Source organism: Prionailurus bengalensis, chromosome B1 (assembly GCF_016509475.1).
Source record: "Prionailurus bengalensis isolate Pbe53 chromosome B1, Fcat_Pben_1.1_paternal_pri, whole genome shotgun sequence".
Classification (NCBI taxonomy): Eukaryota; Metazoa; Chordata; class Mammalia; order Carnivora; family Felidae; genus Prionailurus; species Prionailurus bengalensis.
This window is the reverse complement of record NC_057344.1, coordinates 120,640,497-120,655,257: the sequence shown is the minus strand read 5'-3', so window position 1 is coordinate 120,655,257 and position 14,761 is coordinate 120,640,497. Positions and strand designations below refer to the sequence as shown.

The window sequence follows — 14,761 nt, the reverse complement described above, 5'->3', positions numbered from 1 at the left end:
TGTCCATTCATCCATTGACAGAAGCTTAGGTTGTTTCTGTATCTTGGCTACTGCGAATAATCCTGCAGTGAACATGAGGGTGCAGTTATGTCTTCAATATCCTATTTTCATTTTCTTCAGATATACACCGAAGAGCAGAATTACTGGATCATATGTAGCTCTATTTTTAATTTTTTAAGAAACCTACATACTGTTTTCCATAGTGGCCGCACCAATTTACATTCCCACCAACAACGAACAAGGTTTCCCTTTTCTCCACATCCTGCCAACACTTGTTATCGCTTGTCTTTTTGATGATAACCATTCTAACAGGTGTCAGGTGATGATACCTCAATCTGGTTTTCATTTGCATTTTCCTATTGATTAGTGATATTGAACACCTTCTCATATACCTGTTGACCATTTGTATGTCATTTTTGAAAAATGCTTTATTTAGTCCCTCTGCTCATTTTTTTTCTCTGGCCATTTGTTAACTAGATTATTTGATTTTTGCTACTAAGTTATTTGGGGCGGCGGGGGGTATTTTTTTTTTAATTTTTAACATTTTTTTTTTATTTTTGAGAGACAGAGACAGACAGAGAAGGAGCAGGGGAGGGACAGAGACAGGAGGCACAGAATCCAAAGCGGGCTCTTGCCTCCAAGCTATCAGCACAGAGCCCGCCACACGGGGCTCAAACCCATGAACCGTTAAGACCGTTACCTGAGCCGAAGTCAGACACTTAACAGCCTGAGTCACACAGGAGCCTCACTATGGAGTTATTTGAATTCTTAATGTATTTTGGATATTAACCCCTTATCAGAAATATGATTTGCAAATATTTTCTCCCATTCTGTAGGTAGCCTTTTCATTTTCTTGATCATTTCTTTTGCTGTGTAGACACTTTTCAGGTTGATGTAGTCCTGCTTGCCTAATTTTGCTTCTTTTGCTTGTGTTTTGGGGTGTCATATCCAAAAAACTATTGCCAAGACCAATTGCAAGGAGTTTTTTTCCCTATGTTTTCTTAGTCCTTAACATAAGGGGCTGGACAACAGTCGGAATAACAGAAAAACAGGCGTTCTCCTCATTTTCCCAATATACATACACACTCATTTTCACACACTTTTCTTTAAAAAAAAATTATTTATTTTTGGGAGAGTGCAAGCGGGGGTAGGGATCCAAAGCGGGCTCTGCGCTGACAGCAGCAAGCCCAGTGGGGCTTGAAATCACAACCTCAAGATCACGACCTGAAGTCAGATGCTCAACCGACTGAGCCACCCGGGTGCCCCTTCACACACTTTTAAATATTACTCCTGTAGCTTGCAAAAACATTCATTTGTACGCTGAACATAAGTCTGTCAGGGGTAACTGTAATGTTATGTCATTATTATTGATAGAGGTATTATCCTAAGAAAATAAGAGGAAAAGTGGCACAACCAGAGAGTTAATAATAGAAGAGTTTCTAGAATAATTAAGACCCATGTAGAACCCCTGGAGTTGAAGGTGAGCTGGGTGAGAAGGTTAAAACTGCCTTTTACTCTCCTCACTCCTGTTATAACCAGTGAATGCCTAAAGAAGAATATTTACTCCACTCATAGAAGAAGAACTTTAAGGCAATGAAAATAACTCTCTTTTTAGGAAGCATGGTTTCTAGGTTTCAAAGGAAACCCTTAGGAGAAAGGGCTATTCTTAGATTCTCTTCTAAAAGATTTTTTTTAATGTTGTTTTACATTTTAGATAAAATGATAATAAATGTTCAACCTAGAATGTTTTGGAAAGCAAGGGAAGATCACAGACGAGCTAAGAAGGGGAATCCAGTTATGTCTCATTTGCTTCCAAGTGCCTGGTCCTTAAGAGAAATATGTAAGAAAGGTTGTGCCCCACAGAGGCTAGAGATGGGCTCAGGCAGTAGCAAATCACCATTGTGTCATTAAGCCCACAGCATAGCCAATGTAGCGCCCTCTGGTGTTAGATTGGGAAAGCGGCTCCCATAAGAATTGGGCTTTGGGTCCCGGGGCTGACTCTACCACTTAACAACTCTGTGATTTGGAAAAGTTACTTAACCTCTCCGAATCTCAGCTTCTATTTATGTAAACTGAGATGATGGCATATATACTTCATGAAGTTGTGAAAATTAAGTAACATAATTTAAAGTATACAAGTATTTAAAGTATCCAAGCATTTAAAGTATCCAAGATGGCTGATCGGGATGCTGTGAGTACCAAATTAGTGCAACATAGTCATGATGGTTCTGGTAACGGTAGTTGATGTTTTTCATCTTCATCTATGACAAACTTGTGACTCTTCACTTCTATTTTCTGGTCATTCCCTCATCAAGGAAAAACTACGCCAGCTACGAGATTGCATCATTGGGAAAAGGCCAGAAGAAGAAAATGTCTCTGGTAAGTAAGCTTTGTCTGTTATTCAAAAATGATAGAGTGGAGTCAACCAGGCCTGAAGTCAAATCTGCACGCCATCACTTCCCAGCTGCAGGACTGGAGAGCGTCTTAATGCCTGGTACTCAGGTTCCTGTCTGCAAAACAGGAGTGATTATAGATATATCTGGAAGGGGTTGTGTAAGTTAACATGTAGAACATTTTTCACCTTCATTGACCCAGAATGAACCTTCCATAAATGCTACGTTCTTTCCTTTGATTTCTATGAAAATTGCAAATAATTCCATTCCAGTTTACATACACACACACACACACACACACACACACACCATTATACAGATTACTGAATTATTAAGGAGTCATACTTTTTTAATAAGGTTGAACATTCTCAATATAGTCAGTTCACACAATTGTGCACATGTGGATCATTTTAAATTGTAAATCTCAGGTTGCTTTCCCCTGCAGCTAGCATGCTTCTTGGCAGTGCAGATTCCCCCTGCTAATAATTTACAGTCACTCTCACTGGAGGGGAAAAAACACTCGTTTTAATGCTAACACAAACCAAACATTATTAAGATGGTAAATCTTCTCCAAAGATAAATATCACATTCCAAAATTGAAAATAAATTATGTTGTCACTAGCAGACCACTCCTTCCCCAAGTCTTTACCCCTGCACAGATAATTAAAAACTAACAACCACTAGCAAAGCTTGAAATTTCCATCTTTTCCATTTTCAATAAGATTGCGTAGATTTTAGCTAGTGCTTCATGTTGAAACTTACCAGAAAAAAATTATTTTCATATTATTAAATTGTTTTCTACTCCTTCCTAGAAAATTCTTTAAGCTATCTTATAAATGGTTTCTAAAAACAGAAATACACGTTCTAAAATAATTAAGCTCATAAACACAGGGCTAATTTACAGATAACTGAGATCTACAGATCTCTGTTGTAATGTGGAAAAAGGTTAAAATTTTAACAATGTAAAAAATTATATAGTAAAAAATATGTATACATACTTTGACTAAGGAATGTTAAGTAGTAGTAACAGCAGCTAATATTTGACTATCTACCATACATTGAGTATTATCTTTTTAATTTCTTATAATAACCCTTTGAGGTAGACATTATTACCAATTTATAAATAGGGAAACTGAGACTGTAAGAAACTAAGAAGCCCAGGGTGCCTGGGTGGCTCAGTCATTAAGCATCTGACTTCAAATCAGGTCATGATCTCACAGTTCATGAGTTCGAGTCCTACATCAGGTGAGCACCAGCAATGCTTTGGGAGAACACAAACCCCACTTTCTCTCTCTCTCTCTCTCTCTCTCTCTGTCTCTCTCCCTCTCTCATTCCCTCTCTCCCTCCTAGGATTCTCTCTCTCTGCCTCTCACTCACTTGTGCCCTCTCTGAAGAAAGAAAGAAAGAAAGAAAGAAAGAAAGAAAGAAAGAAAGAAAAGACTAAAAAGCCCCAAAATGCACAGATTAGAAACTACAGCCTAATTCTTTTTTAATCCAAAGTCAATGCTTTTAAACACTGGTGTCTTAATTAGGAATCAGCTAGTTCCCCTTCTAACCAAAATGGGATAAGTAGTACCAGACAAACCCTCCCACCGTACACAGCACTAATGCTAGGCAAAAATATGAGGCAGTTGATTTCAGGGAGTAGGCAGTTAGCAGTCTAAGACTGTAATTCTAGTGACAAAATTGACGCGGTCGTACAAAGCAAGGCAATCCTGTTGAAATGCGGAGACATGAGCAGAATCCAGGGCAACCAAAGCTTCTGGAATGTCTGTGTGGGTCACTGAAGAGGAGGTAACTCTGTAGAGAAGTAGCTTCAGAGGAAGTGAGGGACTCCACAAGTCTGCGGCCAAGAGATGAGCAAGACCACTCATGCATACAAGATAACAGCTTCTGGACACTGAAAGCAGAACAGAGACACTAGAGTTTGAGCAGAACCAGGGAAAAGCCAGACTGGGGATGTTGGAGATTTTGCCCTGCCAGAGTGGAAAAATCTCCCTAACAACTTTGTTAAAACACCTGGTATCCTGCTGTGACATCCAAGAGACATAATGTTTAAAGACCATGACTTAGAGTGAGATCTCCTCTAGACCTGCACTAACAAACCTAAAACCAAACCCCTACAAGATACACATGGAAGGTAGTTTGTAGGCTCAGGCCCACTGCAGGCTTTAGAAAACACCTTGGGCTCTCTATAGGACAACACTGAAAATAGCATAAAACCAGGCCCATACAAGTTCATGCCAATAATCAAACTGCCTGCTAAAATAAGAACTTACACTTCTTACTTATTAAAGGAATATTACAGAATCCAGAATATACAGCTGATTGTCTATAATTTCCAGTATTCAGTGTTTCCTAAAAATACTTTTCCTTAAAAAAAATGGAAGACATACAAAGATTAAGAAAATGTTATTCATAGAAAAAGATTCTCTCAATAAAAACTGAAATGGTCCCATTGTTGATCTTAACAAACAAAGACTTCGAAGCAACTCTTATAAACATAGTTAAATTAATAAAAAAAAAATATGTTGTTAAGGAGTGAATAAATAGGGAATCTATTGACATTTACAGGACATGACGTGGAAAAAAATTAGAGTACATGTTTGTTTAAGGTGTACATGGAAGGTATACCAAAATAGAACATATGTTGGGCTATTTTAAAAGTTTCAATAAGTTTCAAAACATTTGAAATCTTCAGAGTATGTTCTCTGAACAATTTCAGTCTTTTGAAATCTTATATTCTCTTACTACAACAAAAAGAAATTAGAATTTGAGAAATTAAAAATACCTCTCAAAATAGTTAGGAATTAAGTACATTTCAAAATAACCCATAGGTCAAATAACAAATCACAAGAAAATATTTCAACCTGAATGAATTATGAAAATACAACATATCAAAATGTGTGGAATGTAGCTAAAATAGTACTTAGAGGTAAATTTATAGCTATAAATATAACAGTAGGAAAGAAGAAAAGCTGAAGATCAGTGACATCGGTTTCCACTTCAGGAAACTGGAAAGTGGAAAGCAGAGGTAAGAGGAAAAACTGTAAAGCTCAGATCAAAAATCAATAAAAAATGAAGGAGTTTAACAATAGAAAAAAATTAACAAAACCAAAAATTAGTTATTTGAAAACATAACTAAAATTGATAAAACTGTGACAAAAATGAACTGGAAAAAAGGGAAAGCGAGAGTAACCATATTGGGAAAGTGAAATGAGACTATCACAACAGATCCTACAGACATTAAAAAGATACTAATGAAATATAATTAACTTTTTATTTTTTTAATTTTTTTAATTTTTTTTTAACGTTTATTTATTTTTGAGACAGAGAGAGACAGAGCATGAACAGGGGAGGGGCAGAGAGAGAGGGAGACACAGAATCTGAAACAGGCTCCAGGCTCTGAGCGGTCAGCACAGAGCCCGACGCAGGGCTCGAACTCACGGACCGTGAGATCATGACCTGAGCCGAAGTCGGACACTTAACCAACCAAGCCACCCAGGCTCCCCTAATTAACTTTTTAAATGCCAATACATTTAACAACTTAGGCAAAAAGAACAAATTAATTAAAAAACAACACTTACAAAACTAAAAAGAATTACACTTCTCTGAACCTATCTTTCAGAACGTACTTTCAGAACTTTGTTAATATTTTACATATTCAACAAAAATGAGTCTGGAAAGGGCGCAAAATGGAATAAGAGCAGAAGAAAATGAACCTACACATATTCCAAATAAAAAACATCCACACTGAAAGGAGACAGAAGAAAAACTAACATAAATATAGAAAATAGTATATTCCAAGGATAAAAATAAAAGAAAAAATCAATACATAAAAATGTATTCTATACTCTAGTAAGTAGGCTTATTTCTCTATAGGAGTATAGGGTAGCAATTTCAAAACTGCCAGTTGTATATTCTAAGACTGAGTAAATAAATGTACTATGGATAGTAAGAATCAAATTTCCTATTATCAAAGAAAGGGGTAACTACTAAAGAAAAAAAGAAGGTTGGAATGAATTCTATGCTTCTAAATTGGAATTGGAGGTAAAAATAACTCCTGGTTATCAATAGATATATTACAAATAGATATAGAAATATAGTTGTATATATGAACATATACATTTCTTTAGCCCTATCTGCTGAAAAGGCCTAGAAGCAATGACAGCCCAGCACCAATGAGCACCTGTAGCATCTAGATCCTAGTTTACAAAAGCAAATGGCCAGTAAACATGTGAAAATATGCTCAACACCATTAGTTAGGAAAATGCAAATTAAACTAAATATCAATACACAACAAGTATAATGGTTGGAATTTTTAGATATTGTTACAATAAAGTGATTAGGACATGGCAAAACTGGATATGCATTTCATACATTGTTAATGGAAGTAGAATGTGGTGTGATGACTTTGGAACAGTTAAATGTGCACCTACCTTATGGTCTAGACAAGCCACTCTTAGGTATTTTTCCAAAAAAAAAAAAATTGAAAACATTATGTGTATCCAGACTTATTCACAAAAGTTATAGCAGTTTATAGTAGCTAAATCATAAACAATCCTAATGTCTGAGGGAAGAAGACATAATTATACTCTAGTATATTCATACAGTGGAATATTACTCAACAATAGAAATAAATACCTAGTATTACACACAACATCATGAATGAATCTCACGGATGCTATGCTAAATGAAAGATAATGAAACACAAAGGAATACATTGTATAAGATTCCATTAATCTGAAATTATAGATAAAACTAATCTATATCAATAGAAATCAGATCAGGGTCACTAGAGATAATGGTGGGATGAGGATTGATGTTGGAGGCACAAGGGGATTTTCTGTAGAGATGAAATGTTCTCTATCCTAACCAGGTGATGGGTACATGGGTGTATAGATTTGTCAAAAGTCATCAAAAATTAATTTGTACTATATATACTGAATATTGTTAATCTGAAAAAAGAATGGAGTAGCTCATGCAAAAAAACTATCAAAGCATAGTAGCAACACTTTTATTAAGTGTCTAACATACCTAAAATCATAATACCAAACATCAAAAGGAAAATAGACAAACGTAGTCAGAGACGTGGTTTCACACTTTGTAGTTGGAGATCAGTATTTGTTTAATCAAACTGTGAGATTTCATAGTTATCTCAAAGACAAGAAGTTGTCAAACAATAGAAAGAAGAAAGTTTAAGATAAATATTGAGCAAAACTCAGTAGAATGTGCTTTTTCTGTCTTCTAGATAAACTCACCATTGTGCACCATCCAAATGGTAAGTTTTTGGCATTTACTGAAGAATTTCAGACTACAACAAAGCACATGGTAAATCAGTTTCAGTGTTAATGTAAACCTAAAATAATTAGGCAGGCCAGTGCAAAAACTCACAGAGATTTTATATGTATATACAAAACCACTTGACATCCAAAATAAATTTGAGGTGATTCTAGAAGAGCAATGTAGAGGCGTTGTTAGACAATACAAGAAGCATGTGCTTTGAACTCTGATTGACCCGGCCCTTCACAACTTACTGTTATGGCCTTTGGGAAATCACTTAAGCTCTTTAGGCCTCAGTTTCCCCATGTAAGAAATCTGCCATGGGGAGTTTCTATAAAGGCAGATGATAATATGTGCAAATGGGAGCTGATGCTTGATAAACGGGAGTTATTGACAGAGTAAATGGAATTGGAGTAACACTTCAAAGGGTGATTCACATCAGTGTGGTAAGTAGGAATGTATGTAGAAGGTTGGCAAGATCAAAAAGAGCCAGAGGCCAACTGGGGAGCTCTGACTAATCTAGAAGCAATTGTCTACATTCTGAACCAGAGCAGTGACTGTGGGAATGGAGAAGAGCAATAGAACTGAGCCACATGGCTGACGGGTGGAAACTGGAAAGCCTGTGGTAAAGGCAGGAGGAGCTGTGGCCAGTGGGGAGTAGTAGGAACAAGTTTTCATAAGATGGCATACCTTGTGATAGACTGATCGTGGTCAATGGAGGAAAAACAAAAAAGAAGAAGGCATCATTTAGTGAGGGTTGTTATTCAAAGGTGTTGGATTGTTTCTGAGCTGAAGCAACTCCTCTCTGTGTCCTGTAGTCAACTATCTGGGCAGGAGAAATTAATAGCATCCTTGCCAAGGGTGCCTTTTCAATATTCCCTTTTTATCTCTTCAGTAGCTTCTCCTTACCCAATATATGCTACTCATAGCATATATTATTTTTTTAAAGTACCGAATAAATGAATCATTAAATATGTGAACAGCTGAAGAAATAGTAACAGAGTTTATATTTCTAGGTAACGAGAGTGCCCGCAATGAAAATATGTTATATAACACACCTTTCCGCAATAAGGTAGGTTGTATTTATGTTAATTTCTATAAAATGCAAAAAAAAATAACTTCTTTGTTGAGAAAGAATATGAGCCTTCTATCCTGACTATGCTTTGAAACGTTTCAACAAATATGAACAAAATAGGTTACATAAGCATTTGTGTGCAAATTACTGTATGAACAGTAATTTAAAAGAATTAACTATTTAGAAAAAAGCAAAGAAGGAACTCAAAGGAAAAAGGCACCAAGGCCAAAGTATGGCCGAATTCAACATGTACAGACCAAATAAATCTTAGAGGAATCACGGATACATCTTTTTTAGCAATAGTAATATGGTAAGTCTATTTGAACCACAATGTATACAGTCCTTAAAGTCTAGCTGTAGGAAAAAATGTAAACCCAAAACATCATTCCTGTAAATATGCATCACTTCACATGTAGAGTTAACTGAAAACGAATTGCTAAAAATAACGCTAAGCAAAGAGAGCAGCAATTGAAAAACTAGTTCAAGACAATAATGATAACATCCTGACCACCAATTTTTCTTCAAAAATAAAGCGTGTCTTCTAACTATCTACATACGTGATGTCGGAAATGTTCATTGTTACCCAGGGTCATGTGGCTGCTGGAGTCCTTGTTACACTCCAGAATTAGAGCCCTTGGTCATTTCTCACAATGAACCAATTTTAGTTGACCAAATCTCAATAACCCTTTAAGCTCTCCTATGTTTTAAATAAATCATAAGGAATCACCAAAGTCATTTACCCTTAAGAACTGATCGAGTGTTTGCATTTCTGGATCATCCTGTGGCCCACCAGTGAGCTGCACATCTAATGAGTCTCCAGGGTACAGACTCAGTAGACTCACTGGGCTGTAGCAGAATCATGGGATACTACCTAGGCCTCTGAGTTTATGAAAATATACCTGTCAAACAAAGATCCTTCTACAACATCTGAAGGACTCTGCAACCATGGCATATTTTTTAGAACAATATTTGGGGTAAGAAGAGAAGAATACAAATTCCTAGCCCTTGGGCTATTCTCCCTCCAAATAAAATACAACTTGAACTCAAGGACTTTGCTGTAGTTGAGTTGTACAGTTCTTTCCTTTTAAGATAGAGGACTGTTTTCCCAGTTGCCTCTATAAAGCTATTTTCCTGTGAAAGGCAACCATGACTTTATCATGTTCCTTTGGCCTTAAAATGGAGAAATGCTAGCTCTGTATCTTTTTTTGTCTTTTTTTTCTTAGCTTCCTACTCGACTCCAAGCTGAAAAGGAATTCGGTTTCTGTTGCAGGAAAGATTACTAAAGAAGGTAAAATATCAGCTATATATTTTTTTCAGCTATATTTTTCAGAAAGCTTAAGGCAGGCTTATTAGGGACTTGAAGGAATCATTTGTCTAGCAAACAGAATACTTTAAATATTTCATTGTCTTCTCCTGAAAGGATAAACATGTGTATTTTTCAAGCTAAAGGTGATTGTTCCTTAGAAAGATTTATGTATAGGGGTGATTTTATGCTAGCTAATCAATTTCAATTGATGACCCATTATTCACTAATACATTTCCTGTGATCTCACTTTCAGGTTATTATAATGAAACCCAAAAATCTGCAGACACTGTGCTTTCTGGGTGAAGCATGCTTGCATTTGGATTGCCTGCTGTCTTCAGGGAAAATACTATACTACAAAAGCAGAGGCAAACCTCTGGATTTCAGAATTTGTCATTGCCACGATTTATTGGCATTAACCTGCTTCAGATAGGTACATCAGGATTCAAATTGAATGCCATAGAGTGATTGCATTCTTTGACAGTTCTTGCATTTTACAATGCATTTTGCCACTGAAGCAGCTGTTCCCCATTTTGAAAATTAAGGGAAAACAAAAACAGAGAGGTGAAAACTTCTCTGTAGCAAAGATATTGTGCCTGTTTGAAGCACTCACCTGAACAGTTTACTCCTTACTCCTTACCTACTATCTTTAGAATGACCATGAAAATACACATTTGTTATAGATATATATGCTTTTTAAGTTGCTGGTCCATTTTCTGAATTTCTGACATTCAAATCTCTAATTATTACTGCTATGTTTTGAGAAACCTTCTCTTACTTAGTGCCTATTTGCATGTAACCTTGAGAATATTATTTCTTAACATTCTATAACTCAAATTAATATACATTTCCACAACCTACATTCTTTAAAAGGCTTACAATTTCAGCAACCTATTTCTTAAAAACAACTTACTAGTGTAGAATAGAATGCAGTGTTACCATTCTGTGATTCCCATGCACGATTCCTGCAAATAAAATGAATGTTTAAAACTGTGTCTGACTTTCCAAAATAAATGCATAATAATTAACCCCTAAATTCTTCTGCTTACCAGTTTTCAGAAGGAAGCCTCCTGAAAAAAATTTTTAAACTCATTTGATTTCACTGTGTAGTCCCCATAAAGTAAACACACAAACGATTTTGTCTAGCTTCTCAACATTGACGGGAATATCTATTTAAATGATTCTACAAAATATTGATCACAGGTTTCTCATGACTATTAACATTCTCAAATAAGCTCAAGGTTTAACAAATAATACATACATTTGATTCATCCCTAATAGAAGATGCTTTCATCATGACATTTTGAAATCTAGTCCATAGTTTCACATGCAAGCTTTCAAGAAATGGCGTGGCGTTCCACACACTGAGCTCCCATTTGTGTGGACTGTCCCACCCAAAGAGTTAAGGAAAGCAGTAGGAAAACTGACTGCTTTTATATAATTTTCCCCATCTCTAAATTCAAATATACGTATTATCTCTAAAGTAAGAACATCTATATAGGCCTGTGACTGATACCTAATAGTTTCACCATTGGCTTTATTGTTATTAAAATGTAAAATCCGGTGACAGGTAAAATGTCAACTTTTCTAATTATAAAACAATTAGATTGTCTCTTACCTGACAGTCAGTTAAGGGTGTAAGAGGAAGACGAGGCTTGAATATTATTCAGGTCTTTAACATAGACGGAAATCTAAAATCAGGGCCTCCAAATACTACTCTTATGAACTGGACTAACTTAGAATAAAACCATGCAAAAAGCCCCCTTAATAGCCTCTTTCCCAAGAAACTCTGCCCTTGAAATCTTACCACTTTGTCATCACAAACAGACATGGAAAATAGAACCCTAAAAATAACTGAGGGCTTCCTCATGTTGCCTCTACCATGGCTCCTTCCATCCTTGACTGATTTGGAAGATGGTTAGAGAAGGTTGGAGTTGGGGGATCTGGAGGAATCCATATCATTACCTGTCACACTGGAGGAAGAGATGAAAAGTAGAATACAAGGGTGGAGGAAGACTAATCCAAATTTAGGAAAGCCCCCAACCGAAAATGCCCCATGGAAGCAGTGTTTTTTCATCTCTGGACTCCGTCCCTAATATGTAGAATAGTGTCCATTCACTATGAGCCGCACAATAGAAGCTTTGCATTCATGATAGAAGAGATCAGAGGACAAGACAAAGGAGCAGGGGAATAGACTAGGAAGATGTGAACTTTCCTTGGAGATTTGGGGGCATTTCTCAGAGAGCCCTAACCACTGCTAGAAGGGGAAGACCTACAGGAGAGATCTTTTGAAGATTGTGTGCTGATTCTGGAAGCCTGAGCAGCCAGTAGCTAATATACCTTATCTTTCCCATCATCCCTTTCTTATATCGGGTTGGTTTCCGAGCCATTACTCCTAACTTTTGCCAAAACCCAGCCCCTTCCTCAGGTTCTTAAATTTACCAGAACTCTGTCTTCTAAAGAAATTTGAACTGGCACTGAATATAATCAGAGTTTTATGTTTAATAGTAATTCCCTTATTTTCTACCTAGTCAATTCTCTAGGATAACAAAGAGGAAGCATGTAGACCAATGGTTCTTAACTGGGCAATTTTGCTTCCCTTGCCCCAGACTTTTGGCAAATCTGGCAGCATTTTTTATTGTCATGGCTATGGAGAAGGTGCTTCTGGCCTCTGGTGTATAGAGACAAGTGATGCTAATTAACATCCTATAATACCCGAGGCAAAGAATATCCAGTCCAAAATATCAGTAGCACCAAGGTTGAGGATCCCTGATCTAGACTAGACAGTAAAATAGGATTAACACTTAAAAGAGTGTTGTTAAAATAAAAATTTAGCTTTATACAGAATTTTCTGAAAATTCTGAAATTAGAAGCCCCTACGATAGTACAAATGAATGTCTTTGTTTTGAAGTGCATATGCCTTAAGCTTAAATGGATAATTAAATACTCTAAAGAATGGATGACTCTAATATAATTTCATAAATCAAACATTCAATTAAATAATAGAGACTCCAATTTTTAGAAAATGAGACTATTCTCGGTATTGTTCTAGTAAGTATAACCTTGTAATTTGAGTCATTATTATATCCTATTTGTACACTAAGTATTTGCTCATCTGAATTCCTTCTTGTTTCCTATAATGCTATGGGGTCTGATTTTAACAATTTGGACCTACCTGAATTTTACTGCCTCCTGCTTTTCTAAATGGGTAAATATTTAGGAGAGAGGTCAGCACCATGACCTGATCTACTAGGTCCCAGCTGATTGGCTCAGAGCTGGTATAAGGCCTTACTTGTAGCTCTTTGTGTAGCTGTACTTGCCAGCCATCTTGTTGGCCTACCTTATTTTGTGGGGCTGACCTTTAAAGGCAGGGACTACCATATAAAAAGGTAAGATTCTCAATATAATTGACCTCAAATTTGTAAATTACAGCATATGATTTTCTCAACATTTTTATCTTCAAAATGCAGACAATGCTTCTAATATAATTTCCTGGTTATTAAATGACATCAGATATTTATATAAGCAGTGCAGTACTTCATTCAAGAGCATGGGCTTTGAGGGAAGACTGACCTAGTTTGAATATTGGCTGAGCTATGTCCTACCTGTGCAAAACCAAGCCAGTTTTCAGTCTCTTGAGACCCATTTAATCATTGGTAAGTGGAGGTTATAATACCAATGTTAGCACAGATTGTCTGCAAATTAAATGGAAGGAGATCATTTAATTAATTTATCATCCAAGAGGGCAGTTTTGATGGTACAATGGAGTAGCATTAATGATTACGATAGAAAAGCAGGTATAAACTGGGTCTACTCCAAGCATAAACTGGAATATGTGGGCAGTCTACTTAAATGAGATGTAAATGTTTAGAACATTTTGGCTAGGAGTAAATAATCAGTGAAAATGATTTGCAAGAAAATAATCCTCTGTGAAATGTGAATACTGTGTGATACACTAGGCTGGCTTGTTAGTAAGCATATTCTTCCAGCATATGACTAAAATCTATATAATTATTTAAAAAACCAGTGACTACAAAGTGTGGAATGACCACCTGGATCACCCAGAAAGATCAAAAGACTTGAGGTGGAAAAATCCTTCAAAATCCTGTAAAATACTACAGCAGTGTTTCCCAAGTTGTATTAAAAAGAACTCAGGGATACTGCATTAAAAAGGGGCTCTGTGACCAAGTGACATTAGAAAGTTCTGTGTATTTTAGTCCTTTTTAGAATAGCATATTAGACTATTAGACATCCAAGTACTGAAGACTAAGTAATCCTGCAATAAAATCTATATAGTTTGAAAAATACTGACTTACATTTTATGTAGATGTAAGCTGGCCTCATTTTCCACATAATGGGAAAGAAAAACTGGCTGACGGTTGCCTACAATGATGTGTTTAGATGGAGCCTGAAACTTGGGTTTAATGGGAGAGATCAAGATCAATTAATGATGTTTGCCATGGATAATGGTATCGGAGGGGGGTGGTGAGGAGAGTGGTGGCATGCATGATACTTCCTTGGCATTCAGGATTTGCATTTGGATAGCATAAAGCAAAATATTACATTCTGACATCTTCAAGTGACAAAAGTCAATTTCAGTCAGAATGAAGATCACTTGTCTTTAAAGGAATGAGTTAGTAGACATGTCTCTGAGTAGAACACTGTAATTTCTGCATAATTCTTTGCATGTCTTCAAATCAACATCAA

General features: G+C 36.3%; 1 protein-coding gene across 2 annotated transcripts in view; it reads left to right on the top strand.

The window, feature by feature from the left end:
• BANK1 (B cell scaffold protein with ankyrin repeats 1) overlaps positions 1–11,047 on the top strand; it is a 308,779-nt gene extending 297,732 nt beyond the window's left edge. Inside the window, exons 13-17 of one of the 2 annotated variants that reach the window (XM_043571701.1) lie at positions 2,316–2,379; positions 7,645–7,674; positions 8,693–8,748; positions 10,022–10,039; positions 10,311–11,047. In XM_043571701.1, coding sequence (XP_043427636.1) covers positions 2,316–2,379; positions 7,645–7,674; positions 8,693–8,748; positions 10,022–10,039; positions 10,311–10,487 — 345 coding nt within the window. In that variant the 3' untranslated portion in view covers positions 10,488–11,047. Of the gene's footprint in view, positions 1–2,315; positions 2,380–7,644; positions 7,675–8,692; positions 8,749–9,974; positions 10,040–10,310 lie in introns of both variants that reach the window. The other variant, XM_043571693.1, reaches the window with a different exon arrangement.
• Positions 11,048–14,761: the final 3,714 nt, after the last annotated feature.